This window comes from Trachemys scripta, chromosome 16 (assembly GCF_013100865.1).
Source record: "Trachemys scripta elegans isolate TJP31775 chromosome 16, CAS_Tse_1.0, whole genome shotgun sequence".
Lineage (NCBI taxonomy): Eukaryota > Metazoa > Chordata > Testudines > Emydidae > Trachemys > Trachemys scripta.
The window spans coordinates 17,924,638-17,951,656 of NC_048313.1; the positions used below are offsets into that span (position 1 = coordinate 17,924,638).

The window sequence follows — 27,019 nt, forward strand, 5'->3', positions numbered from 1 at the left end:
AATAATAAAAGGTGCCTTTATTGAAATATCTTGGGATTTTAAACCGTGGGTGGCCAAATGTCTAGTGCTAAGAAGATGCCGTGAGTTATTTATTGCTATTTCCTCACTGGCCCTCCCCAGAGAAACGCCCTTCCTGGAATAACAGGATATCGAGGCCAACCCCAGGGATCGAGCCTTGTCACGTCAGAGCCCGCGTTAGGCATGGGCAGCTCCAGGGGCTCCCGATTTGCTTTTTATTATAAGATCTTGCCTGTTTTAGTAGTGGGAGAAGGGGCAAAAAATTCTGGTTTAGGGCCCCCAGTGGGCTAACACCAGCACGGGTCACCATCATGTGCCTTGGGGACAATCACCAGTAACCATGCATGTGGCAGACACAAACCACAGCGTTGCCAAGGAAGTGAGGGAAGCAAATCTTGTGTGGATTCAGCCCTAACGAATGGTGCATTGATATAACCAGCAGCATAGGTAGCGGGTGAACCACCGGCTCGGGGAGGCTAGCCCCTGGCCGCCCCCACAACCTGAGGACCCACCCCCCATCCCCTGCCAGAGTCCCCCTCAGCCCTGGAGCACCGAGTGCGTGCTCCCCCCCCCAATCCCCAAGCACAGGGTGGGTGGCACGTGGCCCCCATGCCTGAGCACAGGGCAGGCGGTGTGTGGTCCTCCTCAGTCCCCCCCCAAGCACAGGGTGGGCAACCCCAGTCCCAGCCCCTCTTGTCTCCCACCCCCGAGCACCAGGTGGCATGGCCCCAGTGCCCAGAGCCCCCCAGCCACCCCAAGTCTCGGCCGCCCTAGCCCCAGTATGCTGCTTCCCTGAAGAGGACGACCCTGGGGGCAAGCAGGGCTTCAGGGTCCAGGGAGGAGCATGGAGGGGGCCACGCCGGGCTGTTTGGGGAGGCACAGCCTTCGCCAGCCTCTGCGATGCGCTGCCCTGCCCATGACCAGCAGAGCCACACAACAACTCCTGCCCCTTCAGATTCTGAGCCCGAGTGGTCCGAGCAAGCCCCCCACCTGAAAAGCATCCCCAAGGCAGCTGGGCCTTTCAGGGGCTCACCTGGTTTGCAGGAAGGAGCTGGATGGAGGATCTCATGGGGCTGCTAAGGGATTAAGATCCTGATTCACCAAAGCACGGAAGCCCATGCTTAAAGCTAAGCACACGAGTGGCTGCAGACATTTCCATTGGGATTACTCAGGTGCTTAAAGCTAACCACGTGCTCTCTGGAACCTGGCCTTCACGGAGCATAAATGCCGGGGTTTTGAAGCATAAGGACAAAACACCCCCAACTATGCTGCAGTGTGTTCAACCAGTGCTTCGCTATTTGTTTTGCCAAACAATTCGGGACAGCAAATTCCCGGATATTTACGGCGGGGGGAGATTCAGGTTTCTGTACTTTTTCTAAGGGGCATGCAGCAGATACTGTGGAATCATCAACCTGAAGCTTGTTCCTATGCCAGCTCCATTAATTCCCACTTACATTCATTTTGTTTTGAGAGATGGGTTTTCTCTCCCGTCCCCACATGCCCCGTTGCAGTTTGACATTCTGAATCAGATGGACGCAGCAAAGCTCTCTCTGGTTACAACTGCAACGTTACTGCGTTCAGAGAGACATAAATAGATCCGGTTTCCCTCCCACTCCGTCCCAGCCGCTTTGATGCGCTGGACTCATTCGGAGGAGATGGGTCTGATAAGCTCTTGGGGGAAAGCTCTCTTCTGTAAGAGATCCCGGTTCACCTTCCAGTCGCTCTCTTTGAAGCCGGTCAGAAATCCTTCTTCCTGGGGAGAAAATACAAACCTGGGTCAGGACCAGGAGGAAGAGTGGAAAGGAATTTCTAAGGCTGAGTAGCAGGAAAATGTTCCCGACAGTGAGGTCTGTTGGACTGTGGAAGTTTCCCAAAAGTTACAGGGTGGAGACATGGTTTGGGACATTTAAAACTAGATTAGAGGCAGCAGTACAGAATAATCCTGCATTGGGTCCAGAGAGATGGACTGGGTGGAACCTATCCAGTCATTCCCATTTAATGATTCAAAGAGGAGTTCTTTGCTTTAAAGTCACTTAGGATGTGTGGAAACCCAGTTCCCATTAATTCTAACTGGGGTTTTTGAGTCTATTAGACAGCTCTGAAAAATCCAGCTTTAATACTGCACTTCTCTTTCGTTTTACCCTCTTGCGACAGCATCTTCATCACAGAGACAGTACACAGATTCAAGGGTGCCGATGAAGGAACCAATTGATGAGCTGAGTGGGAAATAGTTTTCCTATCCTGTGAGTTTGAGGGTTTGAAATTTTTTCCTGTCTCAAATCAGGCTGAAAAGTCAAAAGCTCAAATTTTTGCAACCTGATGATGCAAAATAAATTTTGGACTAAGTTCATTAAAATGTTTCATTTAGATTTCAACTTTAAAAAAAAAAAGCTTTTAGTAACAGCTAACTAAAATTTCAAACCGAAAAGTTATTTTGAGCCAGAAAACAAAACTTAATTTAGAAAACATTGAAATGGGCCATTTCAACAATTTTAAAGTTTTTTCCTCCAAAAATGTTCTAATCAGATTTGTCAAAACCAACCCTTTCCCGTGGAAAAAATTGTTTCTGTGAACCGGCATTTTCTGATGGAAAAAACTGTTTCATCAGAAAATTTCCAGCCTGCTCTACCAATCTACCTTTAAATCTCTTCACCAACAGGAAGTGACTTATCAGCACCAAGGAAATAGATTAGCAAGAGGAGGAAGGCGCTGGGAGATCAGTTAATGATTGACTGACGGTCTACCTAAGAGGAATGCATGCCGCTGCAGGCACTGTGTCTGCATTTTATTAGGCCTTGTGCTCATGGGAAAGTTGCACTTGTATAACTGAAGGTATGAATTTAAACCGGCACAAACACTGCACAGACACTTTTAGACTTGGTCTACCCAGTTCTTTTACTAGTATAATGATGTCTGTTAGAGGCGTGATTTTTTTTTTTTTTTACTCAAAGTTCTACCAGTACAACCCCTAGTGTGGGCTTATAGTTATACCAATATGGTTTATTCCCCTTCCTCAGGGCCAGCTCCAGGCACCAGCCCAGCAAGCAGGTGCTTGGGGCAGCCAAGGGGAAGGGGCGGCATGTTGGGCTCTTCGGCGGCAAGTCCCTCTCCGAGGGAAGGACCTGCCGCCGAATTGCCGCCGAAGAAGAAAGCAGCGTGGTGGAGCTGCCGCCGATCGCGACTTTTTTTTTTTTTTTTTCCCCCCCTGACGCTTGGGGCGGCAAAAACCCTGGAGCTGGCCCTGCCCTTCCTGTGTGGTATACCTGCACCCACCCTAATGAGAGTCGTATTGCTTTAATTATACCAGTATAGTTAAAGCAGCACATCTTGTGTGTGTGTGCGTACCTAAACCCTTAATCCAGTTTAAGAGTGGTTTACTTCTGTTTAGCTCAATGGCTTTGCTGCTATAGCTGTACCAATATATTAGACTGGCAACGCGCTCCTAAAATGGACACAGCTTATACCAGCAAAACTGTGGTTTCACTAGTGTAATTTATTCCAGTGGGCCCCCTCCCCCGTGAGAGAAAAGTGCAGTTTTGCCGGTATAACTGTAGCTACACTAAGGACTTTTGCTGGCTGTATTGGTCACAAATCACACCTCCGACTGACATTGCTATGCCAGCAAAAGTTTTTAGGGTAGATCTGGCTTTAGTCAATTAGAAAGAGGTTTAATTAAACCAAAATAAGAGCATCCGCATGCCGCCTTTTGCACCGGTTAAATTGTCTTTTTTAAACGGATACAATTTAAAGTTAGACTGTGAAGCTTTCCCACGTAGACAAGCCCTTACATACTGAGAGAAGAGATTGCAACAGGATCATGTCAGGTCCCGCATACTGTGTACGTGAACAGGAAATTGCCAAGACATCCCATCCCCCATTATTAGGCCCTTTGTTTTCAGTTTTTACCGATTTTTACCAAAAGTTTCCCGGGCTTTACAAAAGCCATTATTTGGTTTTTACCAATTTCCCCCCCAAATTTTGGAAGTGCCAGAAATCCCACGAACCGCCTCCCCGCTCTGGAATGAGAGATGGTGGCTCGCTGTTACCTGGCCCTGAGAGTTGGATACCACCAGAATTATCTCCCCTTCCCTGAACTGCAGATGATTTTCATCATCTGACGTGTGAGTCTGGATTGCTTGAGCCTGGAATGGGAAAGATGGGATTAGTGAGAAGTTCCTTTCCTTGGAATCACTGACCCTTTCCCCACCAGCAGGATGAGATGGTACATGGTGGAATTTGGATACATACATTGGGTCAGAATGGTGCAATTGTCTTTTGATAGCCACATTCCATACCATGTGTAATTGCTTAATTAGCAGTTCCCTTTCAGATGACACCCCAGGGAGCAGCACATACACCCAGACTGGGAATACTGCTAGGAATGGCTGCTGTACATTATTTAGGGCACGGACGCCAAAAAAAATATGCATCTGAAGGCAGAATTTGGCCCTTGGAACCAATTTTTTTTTTTTTAAAGTAGCGATGGAGCAGGCAGGCAGGAGAACGTGGATTCCCCTGGGATTCTCCTGCCTGAAAGTCCGAAATTTGTGTGTCCCTAAAAATTTGTGTGAATGCAAAGGGCTGCTGCTGGTGCCATCTGAGGAGGGCAACAATCCCCCCTCCCACAAGCGGCTGATTACATCACACAGCTGATTGCCATCACATTGTTCACTCTGCTTGCGTGTGGTGTCGCTTTCCCCTATCTGTCATCTGCACTGTCTATAATTATCAGCTCTTCCTGGCACACACGATTTTGTGTTTGTACAGCACTTCCCACAAAGGGGCCCCAGTCTCGGCTGGTTCCCTAGGCACTACCGTAATGTGCATGCTTAATAACAGTAATGAATAATACTGACAGAGGCCAGGATTACACTACAGAGTTTCATCAACATGGTTCTGTCAATCAGAGGTGTGAAAAAAACACACCCTTGACTGACAGAGGTATGTCAGCAAACCCACCTATGTACATGCAGCTATACCAGAAAAAAAGTGTCCTTTGCTGGTATGGCTTATGTTGTTGCGGTTTAACTATACTGGGAAAATAACTCCTCTTGCTGGTATAAGCAGTGTCTTCAGTAGGAGGCACTGCTGGTACAGCCGGTGTAGTGTCAACAAGCCCCCTGGCACCAGCGAAACACACAATTCCTTTGCTGAAGGTCAGCCTTTGAATCAACCCCAGCTGTGTCATTATTGGGAATTCATATTAGACTAGCACTTAGAAGCCCCAACTGGGATTAGGACCCCGGTGTGCTAGGTGCTGTACAACGCCATAGGATGAAATGGTCCATGAAGAACTTACGGTCTAAATAAATAAGACAAAGGATGGGAGGGGAAACAGAGGCAAGAAGCAATGTGCTCAAGGTCACACATCAGGTCAACGAACAGAATCCTGGTCTCCCGACTCCCAGGCCTGTGTCCTAGCCACTAGACCAGCTCTGCTCAGCCTTATGTTACAGCAGGTAGTTGGTGTTTCTTAGATTATAAGAACGGCCAGACTGGGTCAGACCAATGGTCCACCTAGCCCAGTATCCTGTCTTCCAACTGTGGCCAAGGCCAGGTGCCCCACAGGGAATGAACAGAACAGGGAATCATCAAGTGATCCATCCCTGGTCGCCCATTCCCAGCTTCTGGGACTAGGCTAGGGACACCATTGATGGACCTATCCTTCATGAACTTACCTAGTTCTTTTTTGAACCCTTTTAGAGTCTTGACCTTCACAACATCCTCTGGCAAGGAGTTCCACAGGTTGACTGTTGTGTGAAGAAATACTTCCTTTTGTTTATTTTAAACCTGCTGCCTATTAATTTAATTTGGTGACCCCTGGTTCTTGCGTTATGTGTAGGGTGACCAGATGTCCCGTTTTTAAAGGGACAGTCCTATTTTTTGGGACTTTTTCTTATATAGACGCCTATTACCCGCCACCCCCTGTCCCGTTTTTTTCACAGTTGCTATCTGGTCACCCTAGTTATGAGAAGGAGTAAATAACACTTCCTTATTTATGTTCTCCACACCAGGCATGATTTTATAGACCTCTATCATATCCCCCATTAGTTGAATTCTTACCTTGAAGAGGAAGTCCACAGGCAGCTCATGACTGCTGTTGCCTGTTTCACCATCTGGGGTGAAGCCAAACATGATCTGAAATCAGAAAGATATTTTATGGGTCCGGTTACTCTAGCTTCTTTGCCCATGCACAGAACTATCCCTTTGGCTGGCCCTCTTGGGCTGCTGGTGGCATCACAGACAAAACCGAAAACAATTCTGCAAAATAGTTTTTAGAAAATACGATGTAGGAGCTATAGTTGGGAACCAGAACTAATCCGGTCTTTTGGAGTCCCTGCTTTCTTCAGTGGATTCCCAGATCTTCTGTTTTAGATCCAGATGCTGCTACTCTTACATGGCCAGCAGCCCTCTGGAGAAACTGAGACTACACCCAGAGTGAAGCACTAACAATTGCGTGTCAGGATATAGGACAAGTTGACCCTTCAACATTTCCACTCCTCAGTCAACTCCTATCAAGGAAGAGATTCACAGGTGCAGATCACTAACGGGGAACGCTAAGCAGCTTCATGTCCATCGGAGGAGCTTTGAACACAGCACGGATCATTTGCTCCTCCCAGGGAAAGCCGCAGACTTGAGTTAAACTTTGCTTTATCATCGTCCTATCACTCATACTGCAATAGCGTCTAGGAGCCCCAGTCAAGGACCAGAACCCCACTACGCTAGGTGCTGTACAATGACAGCGATTGGATGCAGTTTGTTTCCTCCCAAATAGGCTCTCTCTTTTTCACGGCTGATGACAAGGAGCACGACTAGGCCAAGTGAGTGTGCTCGTTTTTAAACACGTGCTGACTGGAAACGCCTTTTGTTGTGGTTTCGGGACAAGAGAGGCACAAACCCCACTATAATTCAGCAGCCGTTGGGTGCCTAAATCCCTTAAGTTTTATGAAAATCCCAGCCTTCCCGTGCAACAAGAGCCTGGGAAATGGATGGGTGAGGGAGAGGCTAAAAATACACATTGATCTTCAGGGCACTTGTGAGCGCTTCTGGGTGTGGGGAAAACGTCCCATTTGGGAGGGCTGGAGACATAGAAGGGAGCCATAGGGAACATATCGTTGTGTGAGAAATGACTATCCAAACACAACTGGGTTTGGAACAAAAGGAGGAGGAAACTAGTCTTATTCAGCAAATACTTTCCAGTAAAAAAAAGCAAACCACATCATGGAGTGACCCAATTCCTTGCTGCTGGGAACTGCTCTCCTCCCCGCATTGTCCTGCAAGCTGAATAGGGGAGCATTGGAAGCTGGGAAACTTGCAACATATTTTGCCATGGGCAAATTGCTTTTCAGCTGCAAAGGCTCGTGTAGGCAACAGACCCAGGTGACTGTCCTGATACAGGCCCTGGTTGTCAGTAACATTTCTAGCAAGGACAAGTACAATTCAAACGGGTCTCCTCTCTGGGTCCTAGCACCTCACGCCCGGCTTCTCCAGTAGCCTCCCTTTCATCTCCTCAATGCACCCGCTTGCTCATTACTCCCATGTTACAGCAGATACCTGCAATGACTTTACTTCAGGCCACTGGTCAGCAGCCAAACTCTTGTCCCAGATTCGTTCTGTTGTCTCTTACCTGCGTTTCAGTTACCGTTGGGGAAACGTTTAGTTCTTCCATGCTCCCCTCACTGTCCCGGTCCTCTTCGGCCTCCCTGCTTGGCTGGCAAAGGGTCCGCTCAGTCTCTGGTTGTGGCTGCTTCTGGCCTTTGGCCCGTTCCTCTGTTTCGGGTGGACTGGAGCCACTGGTGCTGGCTGGGTCTTGATGGACTTCGTGGACTGGGGTGGGAGGGGGAGAATCTTTGTCAGGAGGGTATGTGGCATTTTCAGGGCAAACTGAAACCTCACCGAGGGGCATCCCGTTTCCTGGCTGACTTGATTCTTGCTGGGGAGCTGGGGGTTGGGTATCTCCTGATGGCTCCATCTCCTCTCTCAGGTCAGGTGAAGGGGGTGCTTGCAGAGATGGGATTTCATGGCTTGCCTGGAGTACAGAGCATTCATTTCCCCCCTGCAGTTCGCTAGCGTCGGCCTCAAGGCTCTCTGGAGTCTGGGTTTGGGCTGATGCATCATCAAGGGGCGGCGGAGATGTTTTGGCTTTGCACACCACCTCAGCTATAGCGGCAGATAGAATCTCCACAGCCGTAGCTGCTGCAACATCTTCAACTCCCAGGTACGACCTCTCTGTAGCTCTGCTGGGTTGATCCGGAGTCCCAGTTTGATTTTCATCCTGGAGTTCATCGGCACTGGAAGACTCTGCCTCCACCTCTGCTGCTGACAGGGATTCTGTCTTGTCATGCGCCGGAACAGCAGGAGAGGTAGGTGTCTCATCCTGGATTTCACTGGCACCAGAGGACACGGACTCCACGTCTGCTGCTGACATGGACTCTCTTTTGTCGGGTGTCAAAACAGCAGCAGGAGACGCCGGCCGCTCATCCTGGATTTCGCTGCCACCAGAGGATGCGGCCTCCCCCTCTGCTGCTGAAGAAACAGATTCTCTCTTGTGACACATTGAATTGTCAGGAGGCAGCGCAGGGGTCCCATCTGCAGCATTTTCCAGTGATGTGAAAACGACAGGAGGACGACTCACCGGGGAGGAGATGACCAGCGAGCGCCTGTTACTGCATTAAAGAAGACATCGCTTTTACTTGCATAGGCCGTTCTTTCTGTGACACAGGTTACCTATCTAAGTACTTTGCACCTACTCCAGGACGCTGCACCCTACATGAACACCCCCCCTTCTCCCCCAATGCATATAACCCCAGCAAGAGTACGACCGGGCCGTAGGCTCCAAACAGACAGACTGCAACAACCAAAATGCACGTTTCCTAGATCCCCAGACGTCTTTAACTAATCCCTGTGTAGTGACCGTCAGCTTGGCCTTCACCAGGGATTTCCACAGCTAAAGCATGAGCCTCTAGGACGAACTAAAGGACGAATTCCCCTAGCTTTGAACTGCTGCAGACTTATTCTCTCTGGGTCAGGCCCAGGGTAGGGGTGTGAGGTCTAAACCACACCTTAACCAGTGGGTTATATTGGCTGAAATGTGTGAGATTGCCTCAGTGAGTCTCGGAGTATTTAAAATCCAGCCTCCCCAGGAGGGAAATGACTATACCCACTTAGATTTCTCTTCACTTCCCAGCGATAATGCTATAAAAATCCAGTATCAAAAACACACACGTTGACCAGAGTACATCCGGCCTGGAGTTCCACCCAGGGGTATCTTAGCCAGGGGTTCTGAGGAAGCTACTCCAGAGACAGAGGTGAAGATTTTTAAAAAAAGCCACTAATGATTCCGAAGTGCCAACATTTGAGACGCATTTATGGGCTCTGATTTTCAGAGACCAGGCACTCAGCAGAGTTTGAAAATCAGGCCCCATTAAGGAACCTCAGCCCAGACTTCTGAGGGTTGAGGCAGCTCCCACAATCAATAGTCCGATTTGAAAATCTTGGTCAGAGTCTTTGTTCCAGCTTGACATTCACATCATTATTTTTTGTGATTTACTGCATTATATTTATATTCATTTGAAGAAACAGGAAACCTCAGAGAATCCTGGCTTGAAGGCATAGGAGAACATTCTCCATAGCTCCTAAGGCCTGGTCTACCCTACAAATTTAGGCCGATGGAAGCCACCTTATGTCCACCTAATAATATATGCGTCTACGCTACTAGGTCCCTTCTGCCAACTCAACACTCCTGTAACATCGACTTAATTACTCCACCTCTGCAAGAGGCGTAGCATTTAATTCGCTGTTGATGGGTCAGCAGAGAGGCAGCATAGACGCGTTAGTGACACATTAGAGAAGCTTAAGTTCCATCGCAAGTCAATGGGAAGTAGGAGCTTGACTCACTTTAGGTACTTTTGAAAACGTTCCTGATCTAACATGGTGCCCAGCGCTCCCCGTGTTTGAGATTTAGCATCCCTGTAGACCTCATCTCCCTTGAGAACTGGAAAGCCATTTACCTGGACACCCCTTTAATGATAAAGACCTTGCTGGAGTGCTGCTTTTCCAGTTTGCTCATCACCTCATACAAGTCGTGGTTCAGCTGAAAACAACGGGAGAGAAGCAAACATCAGAACCTGGAATGAGATGATACGTCACCGCTTTCTCTTCTTGTATCAGGGAGAATTGGTTCAGATGGTTTCTCTTCACAGCCCTGCGAGCATGGACTTCTGCTCATGCCCTGTCTGAACCACTATAACATGGACTAGCTAGACCAGTGTTTCTCAACCTTTTTGATACCAGGGACTGGCTTGCTGCCTTCCTAAGCTGTGTCAGGGAAATCTCAGGGACCAGCAAAGAGACTGCCACGGACCGGTCATTGAGAAACACTGATCTAAACGACTCAAGACAGGAAGTTGCTTCTGGAGGAGCCCCATGGGCAGCGGGTATCAAAGGCTGGGGGAAGCTGAGCCTCCCCAAACAGCCCTGCATGGCCCTGCCCATGCTCTGCCCTCAGACTCCCTCCTTCCCAGTGCTGCACTTCAGGGTGGGGGGGCTGTGCCACCTGCCCACCCACCCACCCGATGCTCCGGGGCTGGAGGGGGGCACCACCCACCCGGTGTTCCGGGACTGGGAGGGGGAGGGAGGGCATACCACCCGCCTGCCCTTCTGGTGCTCTGGGACTGGGTGGCACTTGGGTGGGCTGGGGGGGGGGCCTCAGGCAGGAGGGGCAGGTCAGGCTGGGGGCTAGCGTCCCCGAGCCCGGAGTTCACCCACCGCCCATGAGGAGCCCTCTGATTCTCCCTTCCCTTCATTTGGGGCTGCATTTCCCGCCCCCCACATTCTCCAAATCTTCCCTTTAACCAGATCATAACAAGAACCAATGATTGGACCTTAAAGCCAAACAATTTAAAATTGTAAATCAGGCAGACATTCTTTGAACAGTGAGGGTGATCGAACCATTGCAAGAAACTACTGAGGGAAGTGGTATCTTGAGGTCTTCAGATCAAGATAGGACGCCTTTCTGAGGTGCTTTAGTCAAACACAAGTACGCAAGACAAATCAGACTCCTGAAAGGGGGACAGGAGTCTGGAAAGGTTGAGAAGCACTGACGATCGAAGAGTGGCTTTAAAAATCTATGACTTTATCTATGAGAACCCCGTTCACAAGGCTCTTCTGGGATATGCTAGTGACAAGTCTGGTTAACAAAGATCGTCCGACAAACAAGAGAGCAACATGTAGATGGAACACAAATTCCTTGGATAAACTGACAAGGCCAGTGAGGGAAATCTCTTGTATTGGACCAACTTCTGTTGGTGAGAGAGACAGGCTTTTGAGCTTCCACAGAGCTCTTCTTCAGATCTGGGAAAGGTTCTCAGAGTGTCACAGCTAAATACAAGATGGAGCAGATTGTTTAGCAGAAGCTGTTAACACATATTTCAAGGAAACATACAAGTTGAAGTGGCCTGTTAAGACCTTTCCAGTCATGGTGGGAGGAAGGGCTGCTGAGAGCGGGTTCGGGCCCCAGCGAAATTTTTTTTTCGGGCCCCCCAGCAAGGACGGACTGGCTAAACAGGGCTGGGGAAGCCGGGCCCCCTTCCGGATTGCCAGGCCCCAGTAATTTGTACCGGCTTCCCCCCCTCTTGTCGGCCCTGGCGGGAGGAGGGAAAATACAACTGGGACCAGAGATGGATGACTACAGAACCCGCAGATTATTCTTTTACCTTCCTAACTGTCCTCTAGGTGGCAGCAGAGGGTGATTATTGTTAATGCTCAAAGGAACAGTTTTTAAAGCAACTGAGACCCCATTACTAGGAAAACATCTTCTGGGTGTCATTTAACAGGTTCTTATTTTAAGGGCCAGTCTCTCACCTTACTCATCTCCTTATAGAAAATGTCTCTTAAATTGGAAATATTCTGGAAGATGGTCACGTAGCAAGCAATGCGGCTGTTCAGAAAGAAACAAACAAAAATGCAAATTGAGTCATGCCATGCAATGAAAGGAACAGAAGGTGAAGAAATGAAAAGAATAACAATAACAAGGTTGGAATAACAATTGGGTAATCGATGATCAGAACCACTTACCCTTAGGCGGTGATGGAGTCTCCATAACTTGAAGTCTAGAGATCAAAACTGTCTGTCTTTTTAAAAAGAGATGCTTTAAGACCCTAACTTCTGTTTGAGCTAATGCAGAAGTTACTGGGTGAGGTTCCTTGGCCTGGGGTATGCAGGAGGTCAGACCTGATGTCAGAATGATCCCTTCTGGCTTTTAAATCTAGAACTAGTAATGCTAATCACTCTGCACAGCTGTGGATTCTCTTTGTGTGAGATTTCACATCACTTTACAGCCAGAGCACTATGATGCTTCAGGTTTACTGTAGCCATTTTACAGATGGGGTAACTGAGGTACAGAGAGATGAATGGTCTTGTGGGTATATGGCAGAGCTAAGAACAGAGAACAGGAGTCCTGATTCCCTGTCCATTACATTAACCCCTCAAGTATACCTGCTTTGCTTTCCCAGCTGTCTTGGTGCTCCATGAGCTGGGTATGTTCTCCGTGTGACTTAACGAATCGAGCTGGAGAACTGGCAAATTGAGCAGAGCACTGATGCAAAAACTACCACATGCTGCCAGTGGAACTGGCTGGTAGGCAGGAGTAAAGTGGCACATCTGACTGGTCCACTTTTATCTCCCCCACCTTGTCTCTTGAATGTGCTGGGACTGGCATGACTTCACCAACACTGCAAGTAACTGTTCTACTGTGCTCAGTTCTCCATCTGTAAAATGGGAATTACAATATTTCCCTGAGAGGGATGGTGTGCGGGTACATTTGTGAAGCACTCGCATAGTATGGGGATGGCCCCCAATCTAATAATATAGATCACAGACATCATACTCCCCCTTTTGCAGGTAGGGAAACTGAGGCACGGAGCAGTTAAGTGATTTGCCCAAGTGCATACAGGAAATCTGTGGCAGAGCCAGGAATAGAACCTGGCTGGAAAACTTAAAAAAAATATATATATATTTTTGTTGCAGTCGAAAAATTTTTGCAAAAATGCATTATTTCAACTGGCCTTTGACGAAACGGCTGCTCAGGTCCAGAATGGACTTTCTGAAGCAGGGGAAAAGAGAGACAGAACCTGACTTTTTTTGGATCCAAAACGGACATTTCAACCCAATTCCATGGTCACAAAAACCTTTGAAAGGTTTTAGTTTTGTTCCAATGTGGAGCAGAACCTAAACTTCGAACCCTTGAAAGTTGTTAAGAAATGGAATGGTCATTCTCCAGTCTACTGGGATTTCTATTCTATATAGGTTCTTATACAGTGCTCATCATTGTAACATCTGAGCACAATATAAGAACCTATACGGAGATCTAGTGTCTGAGACCTAGGGCAGAATCTTAACTGTAAGACCATAATAGAAACTAGCATTAACTACTGCTCTTGGCCTGGTTCTATTCCAATACAAACTGCTTACAAATTAAAATGAGTAAAACGTGTCAGTAAATTAATATAATTTCTAAAAGCCATGGGTATGGCAGGGAGTTGGGTATCAAAAAGACACTGCATGATGACAGGGGGCACGCACAACAGCTCTTGCGAACTGATAGATCATATAGTTTCGCTCCAGTTTGCATAGCCTTTTATTGTCGCCCTTTCAAACAAAGAAACATACAAATTTCAGAGTAGCAGCCGTGTTAGTCTGTATCCTCAAAAAGAACAGGAGGCATCCGAAGAAGTGGGCTGTAGTCCACGAAAGCTTATGCTCTAATAAATTTGTTAGTCTCTAAGGTGCCACAAGTACTCCTGTTCTTTTTGAGGATACAAATGTAATTCATTGTATTATTACACAGGACATCGGCCTCATTCTCATTTGTGAACCTCTACTGCCATCTTTTGGTCATTAATCATCGGAACTTTTCAGGCACAACTCTCAAAGCACTTTCTCGAGAGAGCGCTCTGTGTATTATTCCCACAACAGCGGGACAAAGGAAGGTGAGGTTAAGGGCACGTTTTCCAAATTTGGCTGTGAATTTTGGGTTCCTGTTTTGGAACACTTAATTTTAGGCGTCTTAAGGCAGAGTTCAGCGTCTAACTTCAGAGAGCGACATTTTGGCCAGTGTCTTTCCTTAGGACACAATTCTTTGGTAAAGCAAGAGGAGATATTTGCTTGCGTGCTATAGATTTGTTGAATTGGATTGTGTATCACATTGTTGCATGGCTTGACAAGACGATAACTAGCCTTGGGTGTGGAATTGCTTCATCTAGTCTCCCCCACCCACCCTGTCTCCAAAACAGGCAGCAGCCAGACCTGTGACCAACACCCTCCACCCAATTCAGCTCTCTGTGGGGTGGGGAGAGAGGATGTGGTTTTAACATGTAAGATTTGAGAAGCTGGGGGTTAGAAACTAGAAGGGTGACAAGGACCCATATTCATTAGAACTCCAGATTTTAACTCACATCAGATTAATTATTTTTTTTTGGTAGACAAGTTACTCTGTTTTTCTTAATCCCCAGCAAGAACCTCGGAATTGAAGGCGTTTAGTATACGGGTCAAAGATGTACTCATACTTTCCTCCAATCTAGATGTGAACACTAAACCCTATTGCCTATCAGGGAAATATACCAGTGGGATAAAGGAGCTCATTCCCCAGGTAGGTTTCTCTGCCATTCAGCACCCCTGCTATGACCTGTCTCTGCCATAGCGCAGGGCGGCGGCAGGCTGAATTTTGCTTGTGAATTAAGAACGAGACGCTCTCTGTGTACCATGGAAATGAACATTTTGGCTCCCCCAGATCCTCCTGATTACATGCAAGTTCTCCTAGATTTAACTTGCCCTTTTTATGCTGCTCTTTAAAGCAGGGTGATTTTCCGGCTGGTTTAGCAGGCAGGGACGGGACGTTACCTGTTATAAAGAACGGGGAGCTCCTCTCGAAGTTCTTTGTTAAGATCCTCAAACACAGCCTGAGCTTTGTAGAATTCTTCTTCAGCCTGCGTGACGGAAGGGGACAGCAATGTGCAGGAGGCATTAGCAAAACGGACGAGCTGAGCTGTCGAGGTGAGAGCCGAACTCGGCGCTACAAGAATCTTTGCACACAGGAGCTCCAGATATGCTAGGTAACTGGCAGTCCTTGGGCAGCTAGAGCCAAGACTGGCTTTAAGGCCCCTTGAGATGCTTATCTGGGGCTTACCCCAGTATTCAGCACTGAAGGCACAAAAACCCTGGGCACAAATAGTTGCACGTGGAATGACACGAGCAAGTCACTGAATGAACCTTCTCCACAAGGGTCATTGCAGACAGAATTATTTGCGCTGCAGATCGGTGCAGGTGCAAAATCGTGTCCGTTAGGTGTGTATCGTAGGCCAGGGTGAGGCCCAACTAAAAGCCAGGACTGATCAGGGCCAGTCGGAGCTGAAGCTCTGAGTTACATGGGAGCGGCTCCTAGGTTCTACTCTGCACGGACAGCCTTTACCTTTGCAATCTTAGCTTCATCCTTCTTCTTGGCATTCTGCAGCGCCTCCAGGTGATGCCTGGCGCTGTCGTAATCCACCAGCTTCCGCCCCCGTTTAGCAATATGCTCCTGGTCAGAAGCCAAATGCATGGAAGGTGAGTTAGTTCAGGAGAAGGCCCTTAGCACAGGGAGCGATACCCTCCTGTTCTGTACCTTCGAATCTATCCACAGCCCTGCTCAAGGGTGTTGTACACCTCACCCAGTCATACTGTACCTTGAACGCCTGGAACACCTCATGACCACTGTAGCTTGTGCCTAGCACACGGTGCATTGTCCCTACCACTGTGCTGTGTACGCAGTGAGCTGTGTAGTATCTGTTGACGTTGCTGCCCAGGGCCCATCCTGTGCTGTTTACTGTGAATGCAAAGCCTCCTACTTTATTTTGTAGTGGGGTCGGGGTGCGACTTTCTGAAAATACAACCTACGTTTAGACTTGATGGTACCTTAATTTCACCAAATTGAGCCATGTAGTTCTCCATGGTTCGCACCGCCTGGTCGGCTAGTTTTTCCTCATAGTCTTCCCACAGGAGATCATTGCTCTGGAAATAAACACACGTGGGACATTTGAAGGGCTGCTGTGTCCCTAGACTCTCACCTCCGCACTCCGTTCCCTAGACTGGTCCGGGTCAGGATGGTTCAGCGGTTGGAGGGCTTGGCTGGGATTTGAGAGACCCAGGTTCAGTCCCCTTATTTGCCACAGGTTGCATGACCTTGGGAATGTCACTTAGCATCCCAGTGCTTCAGTTTTACACGTGAGATGAATGGCAGTTGCCTACCTCACAGAGGCGTCGTGAGGATAAATACAGGTACTATAGTGATGGGTGCTCAGAAGTACAATGACTAGATACAATTAATGCTTCAGGTTCGTCTTTCGAGTCAGTGGATCACTGAAGGCTTCATTATAAAATAAACACACCAGATAATTATCCTTCCAAATGATACGCCGGTGCTTGGGTCTGTGTGTGCATTTGTGTTTTCAATTAGTCAGTAAACCCCACAGAAGTCAAAAACTTGGTGAGACCTTCCAGGTGGATTTGGAGACTCCAGGCACAAAGCTTCTATTCATGTTAAGCCTCTGAGTTGGCTCTGAAAAGGCCAGCCCCTGGTCTCACGCAGCGTTGGGGTAGCCGTGCCGCTCCCAGGATATGAGAGAGACACAAGGTAGGCGAGGGGATATCTTTTATTGGACCCACTTCTGTTGGTGAGAGAGGGGAGCTTCTGAGCTGACACAAAGCTGAAGAAAAAGAGGCTTTTTTCCCTTCCGCTCTGCGTCAGCTTGGAAATGTGTTTCTCTCACCAACAGAGGTGGGTCCAATAAAAGGTATCGCCTCGGCCATCTTGTCTCTCTAACCACTTATCTCTAATACCCACCGCCAGTCTAGCCAGCTCCTACCACAACAAGGCTCACTCTGAGTGTGGCTTTGAGGGGCTGCTGTAATATAAATCATCATCCACGCCTCCATCCGCATGGGGCTACCTTAGGGAAAGTCCAGAACAAAGTGAAAGTTGCCTATTATTCCTTTTCTATACACCTTAGGTACTTCTATGGTCCATTTGAGCATCTCAAGCTCTTTGATGTATTTTTTCCCCCTCACAACCCACCTGGGAGGTAGAGCAGAGCTATTATCCCCTGTGACGCATGGCTAGAAAGGGTTAAACATCCTGCAAAATAAGTAACCCACAGAAGACCTGTAGGGAGATAATTTTTGTGTATTTACATATGCATGAGTAGGGTGGACAATGAAATCAACAGTCCCTGTCTATGCTGTATTCTGATCATTCAGAGGTCAAAAGAACATCCTGTCACGTAAATGAATTGTAGACACAGGACATCTCAGTATTCATCTCTCTCTGAAATGTACTGTGAATGGTGGCGGAACAAGCAAATGGCCTTATGTTAATTCGTATAGCTAAGTACCAGTGATGGACCTCCTTCAAAGTCATCCTCATTACCTTTTGTTCCTTAAGGAACTCCAACTTGTCAAAAGACATGAAATTGTATAAAAGACCCTTGGGTCCGGATTCTGTCATCTCAGATCTGCTTAGACTTCATAGGGGAAGTTTGAGTTGCAAGACCGAGGTCCCAGTTATGCTGGTACGCCCTGAATGTGAGATTTGGACATTGGACTATAACCTATGCACTGAATTCTAAAGGAACTCTTTCCAACTACGAAGCTCACCATCTCTGCTATGAATCTGCACCTCAATGAACTGAGCTCATGTCTGGCTGTATATAGATCTTTTAACCATATTCTCTCTCTCTTGTTTTTTTAATAAATTTTAGTTTAGTTGTTAAGAATTGGCTGTAGTGTGTATTTGGGTAAGATCTGAAACATTCATTAACCTGGGAGGTGATGTGTCCGATCCTTTGGGATGGGTCGAACCTTTTCTTTTATATGATGAAATAAGATTTATAGAAATTTTCATCATATTTGATGTGGGTACCTGGATGGGGGCGTGAGGCTGGATCACTTTAAGGGAACTGTGTTGTTTGGACTTCTGGGTAACCAATAAGGTAATAAAGAATCTGTTTTATGCTGGCTTGGTAAATTTAAGTATTGGAATATCCACCCGCTTTCTGGGGTTTGGCTGCCCCATTCTTTGCAGTTCACCCTAATTGAATGACCACAGCTGGCTCCCCACTAAGATCCCGGTCTCAGTGGCATTGTCGTGCTTGGATGCACATTACCACAGGTTAAGGGTTTTGGGATCAGAACCACACGCTTGTCAAAATTTTATTTTGATATTGGAGAGTTTAAGGGTTAAAAATCAGTGACAGTGAGTGACCCATGATCAAGACTTTGACAGAAAAAGCCGGGAAGAACTGTGCTCACAGAGGGGGTTGTCTTTTAAGAAAAAGGCCCCAGAGCAGGAACTGAGAAAGCTGTTAGTTGCCAGTGATAAGGAAGCAGACCCAGGGAAAATGTTACGTGGAGAAACCAGCAGCTAGAACTTAAACAAAAGCAAAAAATTGCTGATACGGAAGGAGAAGCTGCTGAAAGAGAACACTAATGTATTGAACATGAACAAAGAATGGCAGATATTTGATTTCAGGAACTAGAAGCTAAGGCAAAAGTGGAGAGACTTAAGCTCCAACTCAAGAGAATAAAGGAACAACAGGAACTGTATCATTCTGGAAAGCCAGCTCCTCTCAACAGCAGAGATGGGGATAGATAGGTAACTGAGGCACAAAAGAAGTTAAGTGACTTGCTCAGGGTCACACAGGAAGTCTGTGGCAGAACAAGGACTTGAACTTGGTTCTTCCAAAATACAGGCTAGTGCCCTAACTGGACGAGCTGTCTTATTACTCCACTCTTCAGTGAATGAAGATTTTCTAGCTAGTGTTTCATGCCCAAGGGAAGATTTCATCCCATCTCTTACCTCCGCAATGGCTTTCAAGTCGCCATGTCCATCCCATTCCACACTGTAAATTTCATGCAGGGTTTCCGACACTTTCTTGGAACTTTCGTGCATCACTGGAAGAGACAACCCGGCATGTGGCAAAACTGCTACCATCCCAGAGTCCTTAGTATCCCTTAAGCCATCTTCCTGGCTGCATCATTAAGATTTAGAGCTACCATTGGAGTTTCCCCGTGAAACCTTCACCCCCAGATTTACACACATCCCGTAGGAATAAAAGACCATAACATTAACAAAAGTCAGGCACCCAAGAGAATAAAACCCAAGGTGAACGTGGTCAGTAAGCAAGTTTGGGATAAGGGGAAAGCTGTCTGACTGGATCCAGGAGTGACTTCTTTTCTAAGCCTCCCAGGAAATTGAGATGCACAGTTCCCCACTGAAATGAATGGGATGTGTGTCTAAATCCCCTAGGAAGGCTTTGAAAATTTCAGCCCTAAGACTGTAGCCTTCCAACACTGGGAGGTATGGCAAATATAGGTAGGAAGGGTGGTCTGGTAGTGGAATTGGGACTCAGGAGACCTAGGTTCTACACCCAGCTCACGCAAGACACTTAGTCGCTCTGTGCTTCAGTTTCCCATTTGTAAAATGGAGAGGATAGCACTGCTCTACCTCATAGGGGAACTGGAAAGATGAAGCCCATTAAGGACGGTGAAACATTCAGAAACTACACTGATGGGGCCATATAAAAAACTTAGATAGATACCCATTTTACAGACAGGGCCAGTGAAGCAAAGCAACTGTCCAAGGCCACAGAGGGAGCTAGTATAAAAGGTGGGATTAGAACATGGTGGTGCCTGGCTCCCAGACCTGGTTTGGAATGCTAAAAAGTATCATACCTCTCGCTCTAAAACAAACGAGGCACCTAGTGTTGCCAATCCCGCAATTTTATCTCAAGTCTTGAGGTATTTGATATTTTCCCTAAAGCCCCAGCTCCTGGAGTCATGTGGTTAGGTGAAAATCTCCACTTTCGTTAAAAAAAAAAAAAATGTTCCTAGACCTCATGGTTACAGAGAAAGGCTTGAAAATGTGATCTAAGCATGACTCAAGAGATTCAGAAGCCAAATAAAAAGAACCTCCATTTTTTTTTGTTTTAAATTCTCATGATTTTTAGGCCAGTCTCATGATTTTTTTCAAGGCTCGGGGTTGGCCGCATGGTGTGTCAGCAGCGATGTGGCAGGGAGCCACGTGGCAAAAGGTAAGTTTGAAGAAGGAACTGGGGCTTCATACCTTTCACAGCACTGAGGAAAGCCTTAAGGTCCTTGTAGAGTTTGTGGCCTTCAATCTGAAAAGCAAAGAGCAACAGGGAGGGTGTGTGTCAACAGCTGGCGTTCTACCCTGCACTTCTACTACAAACAGCGAGAGGCAGAATTCACCGCATCGGCCACAGTGGGGAAGGGGAATGGAGCAAAGTGTGCAAGTGGACTCAAAGAAATCTGCCCTGCTGGAATTCAAGCAGTGGCTGGTTACACCAGAGCGTGACTTGGAAAGAAAACCAGCCTCTCTCTCACCCCTCCCTGCCCCACTTCCACTCTCCAATATCTCATCAGACACCCTCTCTCCCTAGTTCCTGATCTACTCCCCTTCTGCTATATGGGAAATACCCCACCGCCGCTCCTTCCTTCATATTTCAGGAGAATCCCCCTCCCTCCAGATGTTCAGCGACCCTCCCCCCACATATCTCAGATGAACCCCCCCCAATGTCCCTGCCCCTCCCATATTTTAGAAGACTCCTCCCCGACCCTCGGTCCCCATGTCTTTCAGGATCTCGTCTCCCTTCACTCAGACCCAACCTGTTGCTGCTGGAAATCGTAAGCGCTTTGCTCGAACTGCTCATCTTTGGTTTCTACCGTCTTGCCCAGTTTCTGCAAAACCTGGGGGTAGAAAAAGACACCAAGTTTTTAAAAAAAAAGTCTCCCTGGTAAAAACTCTTAATAAACTATATGGGGTGCTATGAAGTTCCCATTTTAATCTCTAAGGATGAGCATGTGCGGCACCTCGTACAATGGGCCATGATCTCAGATGGAGAATCTAGCCACTACTGTAATTAACAACAATTATTCGTCATTTGAAAGTTAATTCCTTGTAATCTCTCCTTCCATGTGCAGCACCGGGCACAAAGGGGCCCTGATATCAGCTGAGGCATCTAAGTGCTACTAATTGTATTAATATTAATAATTTGAACTGGAACATGCGAGTATTAGTAATTTTCAATTCTGCACCTAGGTTTATCGATTAAGGCCAGAAAAGACTATTGGCAGAGCCGGCTCCAGGCACCAGCCCAGCAAGTTTGTGCTTGGGGCGGCAGATCCTAAGGGGCGGCATTCCGTCAAATCCTAGGGTGGCACGGCCGCCCTTTTTTCCCTTTTTTTCCTTTTTGGTTCGCCACTTTGGCTGCCCTGTAGGGGGCGGCGGCGGCACAGAGGAGGGGAGCGCCCTGCTGGGAGCGGGCTGCACACTCCGTCTGCTCCAGCCGGTGCCAGGCCTGCAGCAAGTCCAGCAGCCCGTCCTTCCCTCCCTGCCGACCTTCAATTCACCTGCAGGCAGGAGCGGTGCGGAGCCCTCCCGGCAGGCGGCGCGGCGGGAGGAGCCAAGTGGCGAGTGCCCCGGCTGAAGGAAGCCCTGGCCGCCCCCCTTCTCTCTCTCCCCCCCGCTCCCTCCCCCTCCTCCTCGCTAGCCAGGGCGCGCACTCTGCTGCCCGGGGCATGTCTGCAGCGCAGGGAGTCCCGCTAGCCAGAGTGCACCGCCGCCCGCCCAGAGGCTTGCCAGCGCGGCTGGGGCAGGCAGCCGCGAGCCGCTAAGTAAGCGGCACTGAAATTTTGCACCCTGGGTTTTTTTTTTTTTTTGCTTCGCCGCTCCTTTTTTTTTTTGCGCTTGGGGTGGCAAAAAAGCCAGAGCCGGCCCTGACCATTGGGATGATCTGGGCTGATCTCTTGCACAACACAGGGNGGACACGGAAATTTTGCCCCCTGGGTTTTTTTTTTTTTTTTGCTTCGCCGCTCCTTTTTTTTTTTGCGCTTGGGGTGGCAAAAAAGCCAGAGCCGGCCCTGACCATTGGGATGATCTGGGCTGATCTCTTGCACAACACAGGGCAGAGAATTTGACCCAGCGTTTCCTGACTAGATCCTGCGACCTATTTTGAATCCTCATCTTGTGTAATTATTTTCCAAATGAATTTCACAGAGGATGCAGATTTAAAAGCTCAATGTAAGTTCATCTTTGAAGCAAAACAAGCTTCTGTTTGGCAAAAGCTTAACCTTGCTGCAGTCTGAGCCACCCACGCAAGATGACATGCGGTGGAATTTCAAAATCCCCACTTTCCTTCGTTTGCATCAACGACACTCTGAAACTAATGAAACCCAGGCCCAGTGCGCCCCCTAGTGGTGACTGGGCCATACATACAGATTGACGAGGTTTGCTGCAGCCTTGGCTAGCTCATACCCTTACATCCGGAGGTCCCAAGTCTGATCCCTGCTACTGACAACCCACCCAGGTGCATGACATAGTGGGGGCCTGTACGGGGATTTGAGCTGGCTTGGGGCTCAGAAGGAAGTGTGTAACACGTGTCCATTCCACTGTGGCACTCTGCGCCCGGTGACGACCCATTCAGGGGTTCAGCCAAACGCATACTGCACTTGGGTAAGCTCTGCACACAGGCCTCCAGGTTCAGAAATAGGGACGTAAGCACGTGCGTAAGTGCTTAGTTTAGGGGTTGGCAATCTCTGGCACGTGGCTCACCAGGGTAAGCACCCTGGCGGGCCAGGACGGTTTGTTTACCTGCTGCGTCCGCAGGTTTGGCTGGGGGCAGTGGGAAGCCGTGGCCAGCAGATACCTTGGCCTGCGCCGCTTCCCGCCGCCCCCATGGGCCTGGAGCAGTGAACCTCGGCCAGTGGGAGCCACGATCGGCCAAACCTGCGGACGCGGCAGGTAAACAAACCGGCCCGGCCTGCCAGGGTGCTTACCCTGGTGAGCCGCGTGCCAGAGATTGCCAACCCCTGGCTTAGTTGAAGCAGATGTTTTCATGACTTGAGACCAAGCCAGAGCAGACTATCCAGCACCGGCTGCCACTTCTGTGGGCTCAGTTTTCTCTTTAAATAATTTTGAGCCCAGTGTTGTCTGATGGTTCATGAGACTACATGGCTGGTAACATTATGAAGAACTGAAATAACTAGTCACACTGTACTCTATAAAGTGGAAGCAGCCCATCTGGAGTCCAGGTCAGCTAACTTCTCCCCACCCCAACATGTGCCGGTCAGTGACATGTCCAACCTCTGAGAGAACATCTGCACCTCCGAGCTTCTCTCTTCTCTCCTCTGGAGTTTCCCATCATTACTCACAAAATCCTCCTCCTCTTGAAAAAGATCCCCCCCAATCACATAGCTTCAATTGGATGAAGAGTGAAGTTCTGGGAAATTAAACCCAAATGGTGAGGAGCTTGAAATACAGAACATGGGAGGAAGCTAGCCTGCAGAAGTTGGTTTCTTTGAGAATCAGAGGTGTGTGTGTTTCCTAAATTGCAAGGCCAGAAGGGACCATTGTGATCATCTAGTCTGACCTCCTGGATAAAGTACAATTTATGCGAGAACTGCCCCAAAATAATTCCTTTGGAAGCATCTCTTTTACAAAAAACATCCAGTCTTGATTGAAAAATTACCAGTGATGGATAATCCACCATAACCCTTGGTTAATCTTTCTAATCGTTAATTATCTTCACGGTTAAAAATGTACGTCTTATTTCCGGCCTGACTTCATTTAGTGTCACCTTCTGCACATTGGATCATGTTGTACCTTTCTCTGCTAGCCTGGAAGAGCCCATTATCAAATATTTGTTCCCCAGGTAGGTACCTAGCGTCTCACCAGGAAGAGAGGGTTTCCCAGGAAAGCTGTGAAGGGACCACATCTAGACAGTTCCTTTCAGCAGGATCTGCACATATTATTCAGAGGATAGCTGGCTCCGGATGTTTTGGGCAATGTGTAGAAATTCTACCCAGGTTATTGAAGTACATGAAATATCTACAAGAGAAGAGGGCTCCATCCAATGAGCACAGAAATAATTAAACAATCTACGATGCATATGTGGCCCCCATGATCTGAGCTCCTCAAAATTTTTAATGTATTTATCCTCAGCACCCCTAGGAATAGTGCTAGCATCCCCATTTTACTGATGGGGAATTAAAGACACAGAGAGAATAAGGGGCTTGTCAAAAGTCACCCTGGAATTCTGTGTCAGAGCGGTAGAGCAGGGAATCTTCTTCAAGGGAACCTAAGAAGAGACAAAACACAATAATTTAGTCTCCAAAGACTTTTCCAAACCACTTCCTCTCTCTTCTCCTAGATGCCAAATGAAAATCCACGTTCTCATAGTTAAGCACACCACCACTTTCTAGCGCGCTCAAAAGTTTCTTGCCTGCGTTTGTGGTCAAACAAGAGCAAACGCCTTTCTGCATTTTCACACATCTGAATTCTGGAGGGGTAGAGCCAATGCTACGTGGGTGTAGCTGACAAACAGCAGCTCAGGCTGACAATGACCCAAACTTGCAAACAGCCATGAAGGGTGGGGACAAGTTTTCCTAGTCAGGAGGCTGCACAGCTTCAAGGGTCCTTCCTAGACTGATTTAACCTGTTCCGGAGGGCTAGCTCAGTGGTTTGGGCATTGGCCTGCTAAACCCAGGGTTGTGAGTTCAATCCTTGAGGGGGTGATTTGGGGTAAAAATCTGTCTGGGGATTGGTCCTGCTTTGAGCAGGGGGTTGGACTAGATGACCTCCTGAGGTCCCTTCCAACCCTGGTATTCTATGAAGATCATTCCAGCTGGCAAGGCGATTTGCAGGACAGTAAACTCTGAAACTGCGCTTTCCCAGAATAACTTTGCAGATGGTGCTCCAGATGCCTGCATGCAAATTTAGCACTAGAAACTGCTTGCAGTTTCGTGTCAGATTGACAGCCCTGGAGACCGGAGCCTTCTGGTTATCTCAGAGAGCAAGTACAGGATGGACAAGCTTCCACACCCTGCCTCTATTCTTACTTTGGATATATCGACACTGCAATCAGAGCTGTCACTGCAGCACATGTCAGCTAACTTGGGTACCAATAGCAGTGAAGCCACAGTAGCATGGGTTAGGGCTAGTTGCCCAAGTTATGTACCCAGGATCCTGGGTGGGCTCATACAACCTGTAGTGCCTTAGACTCCTAGAATATCAGGGTTGGAAGGAACCTCAGGAGGTATCTAGTCCAACCCCCTGGCTTCATTGCTCTTGGTACCGGAATTAGCTAGAGCAAAGCTAGCTCGGGTATGTCTACATGTGCTGTGGTGAACATAAGAATGGCCATACTGGATCAAACCAAGGGTCCATCTAGCCCAGTATCCTGTCTTCCAACAGTGGCCAATGCCAGGTGCCCCAAAGGGAATGAACAGAACAGGTAATCATCAAGTGATCCATCCCTTGGAGCCCATTCCCAGCTTCTGACAAACAGCCATTGATGGACCTATCCTCCATGAACTTATCTAGTTCTTTTTTGAACCCTGTTATAGTCTTGGCCTTCCCCACGTCCTTTGGCAAGGAGTTCCACAGGTTGACTGTGTGTTGTGTGAAGAAATACTTCCTTTTGTTTGTTTTAAGCCTGCTGCCTATTAACACCTCTGATTGCAGTGTAGACATGCCATTGGAATGGAAGGATAATTCATCCAAGGTCCATGCAATCTTTGCTCCCGACTGAGACTACCAGCTGGGAAAAACCTATTATGTGACCAGTAGGCCCCATTCAGTGAGACTCAGATACTATAGAAAGATGGAGGCCAGTTAGGGCTGCTCACATGAGAGGATTGATAGGATGAGGCTCAAGGGAGCTAATCAGGGCTAAGCCATCATTTCTACTGCTATAGGACCTAGAGAGGCCTTTAACAGGTCAAAACCCCAGAACGCTGAGTGCCATAAAAACTTCTTAGAAGACAGTTGTCCATTGGAAAGCAGCTGGAGATCACCCCTAACTGATTTCCACACAGGCCGCCACCAGCCATCAAATGTCACTCACCCTAAGGGGGAGAGTCAACACCAGTGACACGGAGGTGAAAGATTCAGCTCAGGATTTCTGTGCTTTGATCAAAGGGAGATATGGTGCTGGTCTGTCCTGACTTGGACAGCGTGGCTACAGCCTATGCCAGAGTGAAACAGGCAAAAATCCTAAGCTTTCAGAGATGCTGCACTTAAAAAGGAAGAAATACCAAGGCTAGAGGAACCAGCAGACGCCAGCTCTATTTCTACCCACTTCCTGAGCCCAGCCCCCATCTCTTCCTGATACAGTTCATAAAAAGAGAGTTTAGGCGGTTGGCTCGTGCTAGCATTTCTGGGGTTAACTCCACTTGCCAGCCCTCCGCCCTGTTCGGGGCTTGCTCTCCTTCCAAAGGAACTGCCCTCAACCACCCAGTACTTGCAGGCAACCGCTACTCGGTATCATCATCCATGGCAGATACATTTTGGGTGACAAGGTGATGTGTTTTGGGAAGGTTTGGAGGGTAACAATGCAACTCAACTCCTCAGAGACCTTTGGCGGTAGATCGAATCAAGCCCCCCTGTAGTAACTGTAGGTAGCACTCCATGGAAGTTAAGCCAGGTAGAGATACAAGGTTAATACTCTCTCTATTATTATTTTCGTTAAGAAGAGCTCCAGTCAACAGGGTCAAGCTCACGGGGCGTAGGACATCACCCTTGCTATCATCAACGCAGCTGTCTCAGCACATTTCATAATACTGTTGAATTATAAATACCATAATGATTGCAAAAGCACTGGGAATTAGACACACACAGCCTAGTGCTCAGAACACGCCTCCCACTCACTCAGTTGCATAGCATGATTTCTCAGCTCCCTAAGAAGCTGGACAACTGAAAGGGGATGCTACGGTCTGAGCTTTCCTTGCAAAGGCACAAAGCAGTAACAAATGAATGAAGCGTACCTTCTCTTGGGCTCGGCTAAATCGCTTTTGGACCTGCTTTGCAAACTGCCCGGCTCCTCCCGTCTTACCATCTGCCATGGCTGCAGCTCACGGTGCAATTTCTGTTTTCAGTATGAACTTGTGGTTTTAA

The 27,019-nt window shown here is 47.9% G+C and overlaps 1 protein-coding gene across 1 annotated transcript; it reads right to left on the bottom strand.

Annotated features, from left to right (window-relative positions):
- Positions 1-704: 704 nt before the first annotated feature.
- On the bottom strand, positions 705-27,019 carry BIN2 (bridging integrator 2). The gene is made up of 13 exons (XM_034792928.1): positions 26,890-27,019; positions 20,734-20,814; positions 20,171-20,225; positions 18,905-18,999; positions 15,967-16,062; positions 15,485-15,592; positions 14,917-15,002; positions 11,881-11,956; positions 10,029-10,111; positions 7,646-8,684; positions 6,082-6,156; positions 4,065-4,160; positions 705-1,771 (listed from the first exon to the last, which is right to left on the bottom strand). The coding sequence occupies exons 1-13, from the start codon at positions 26,965-26,967 to the stop codon at positions 1,661-1,663; spliced, it is 2,079 nt and encodes a 692-aa protein (XP_034648819.1). The 5' UTR covers positions 26,968-27,019; the 3' UTR covers positions 705-1,660.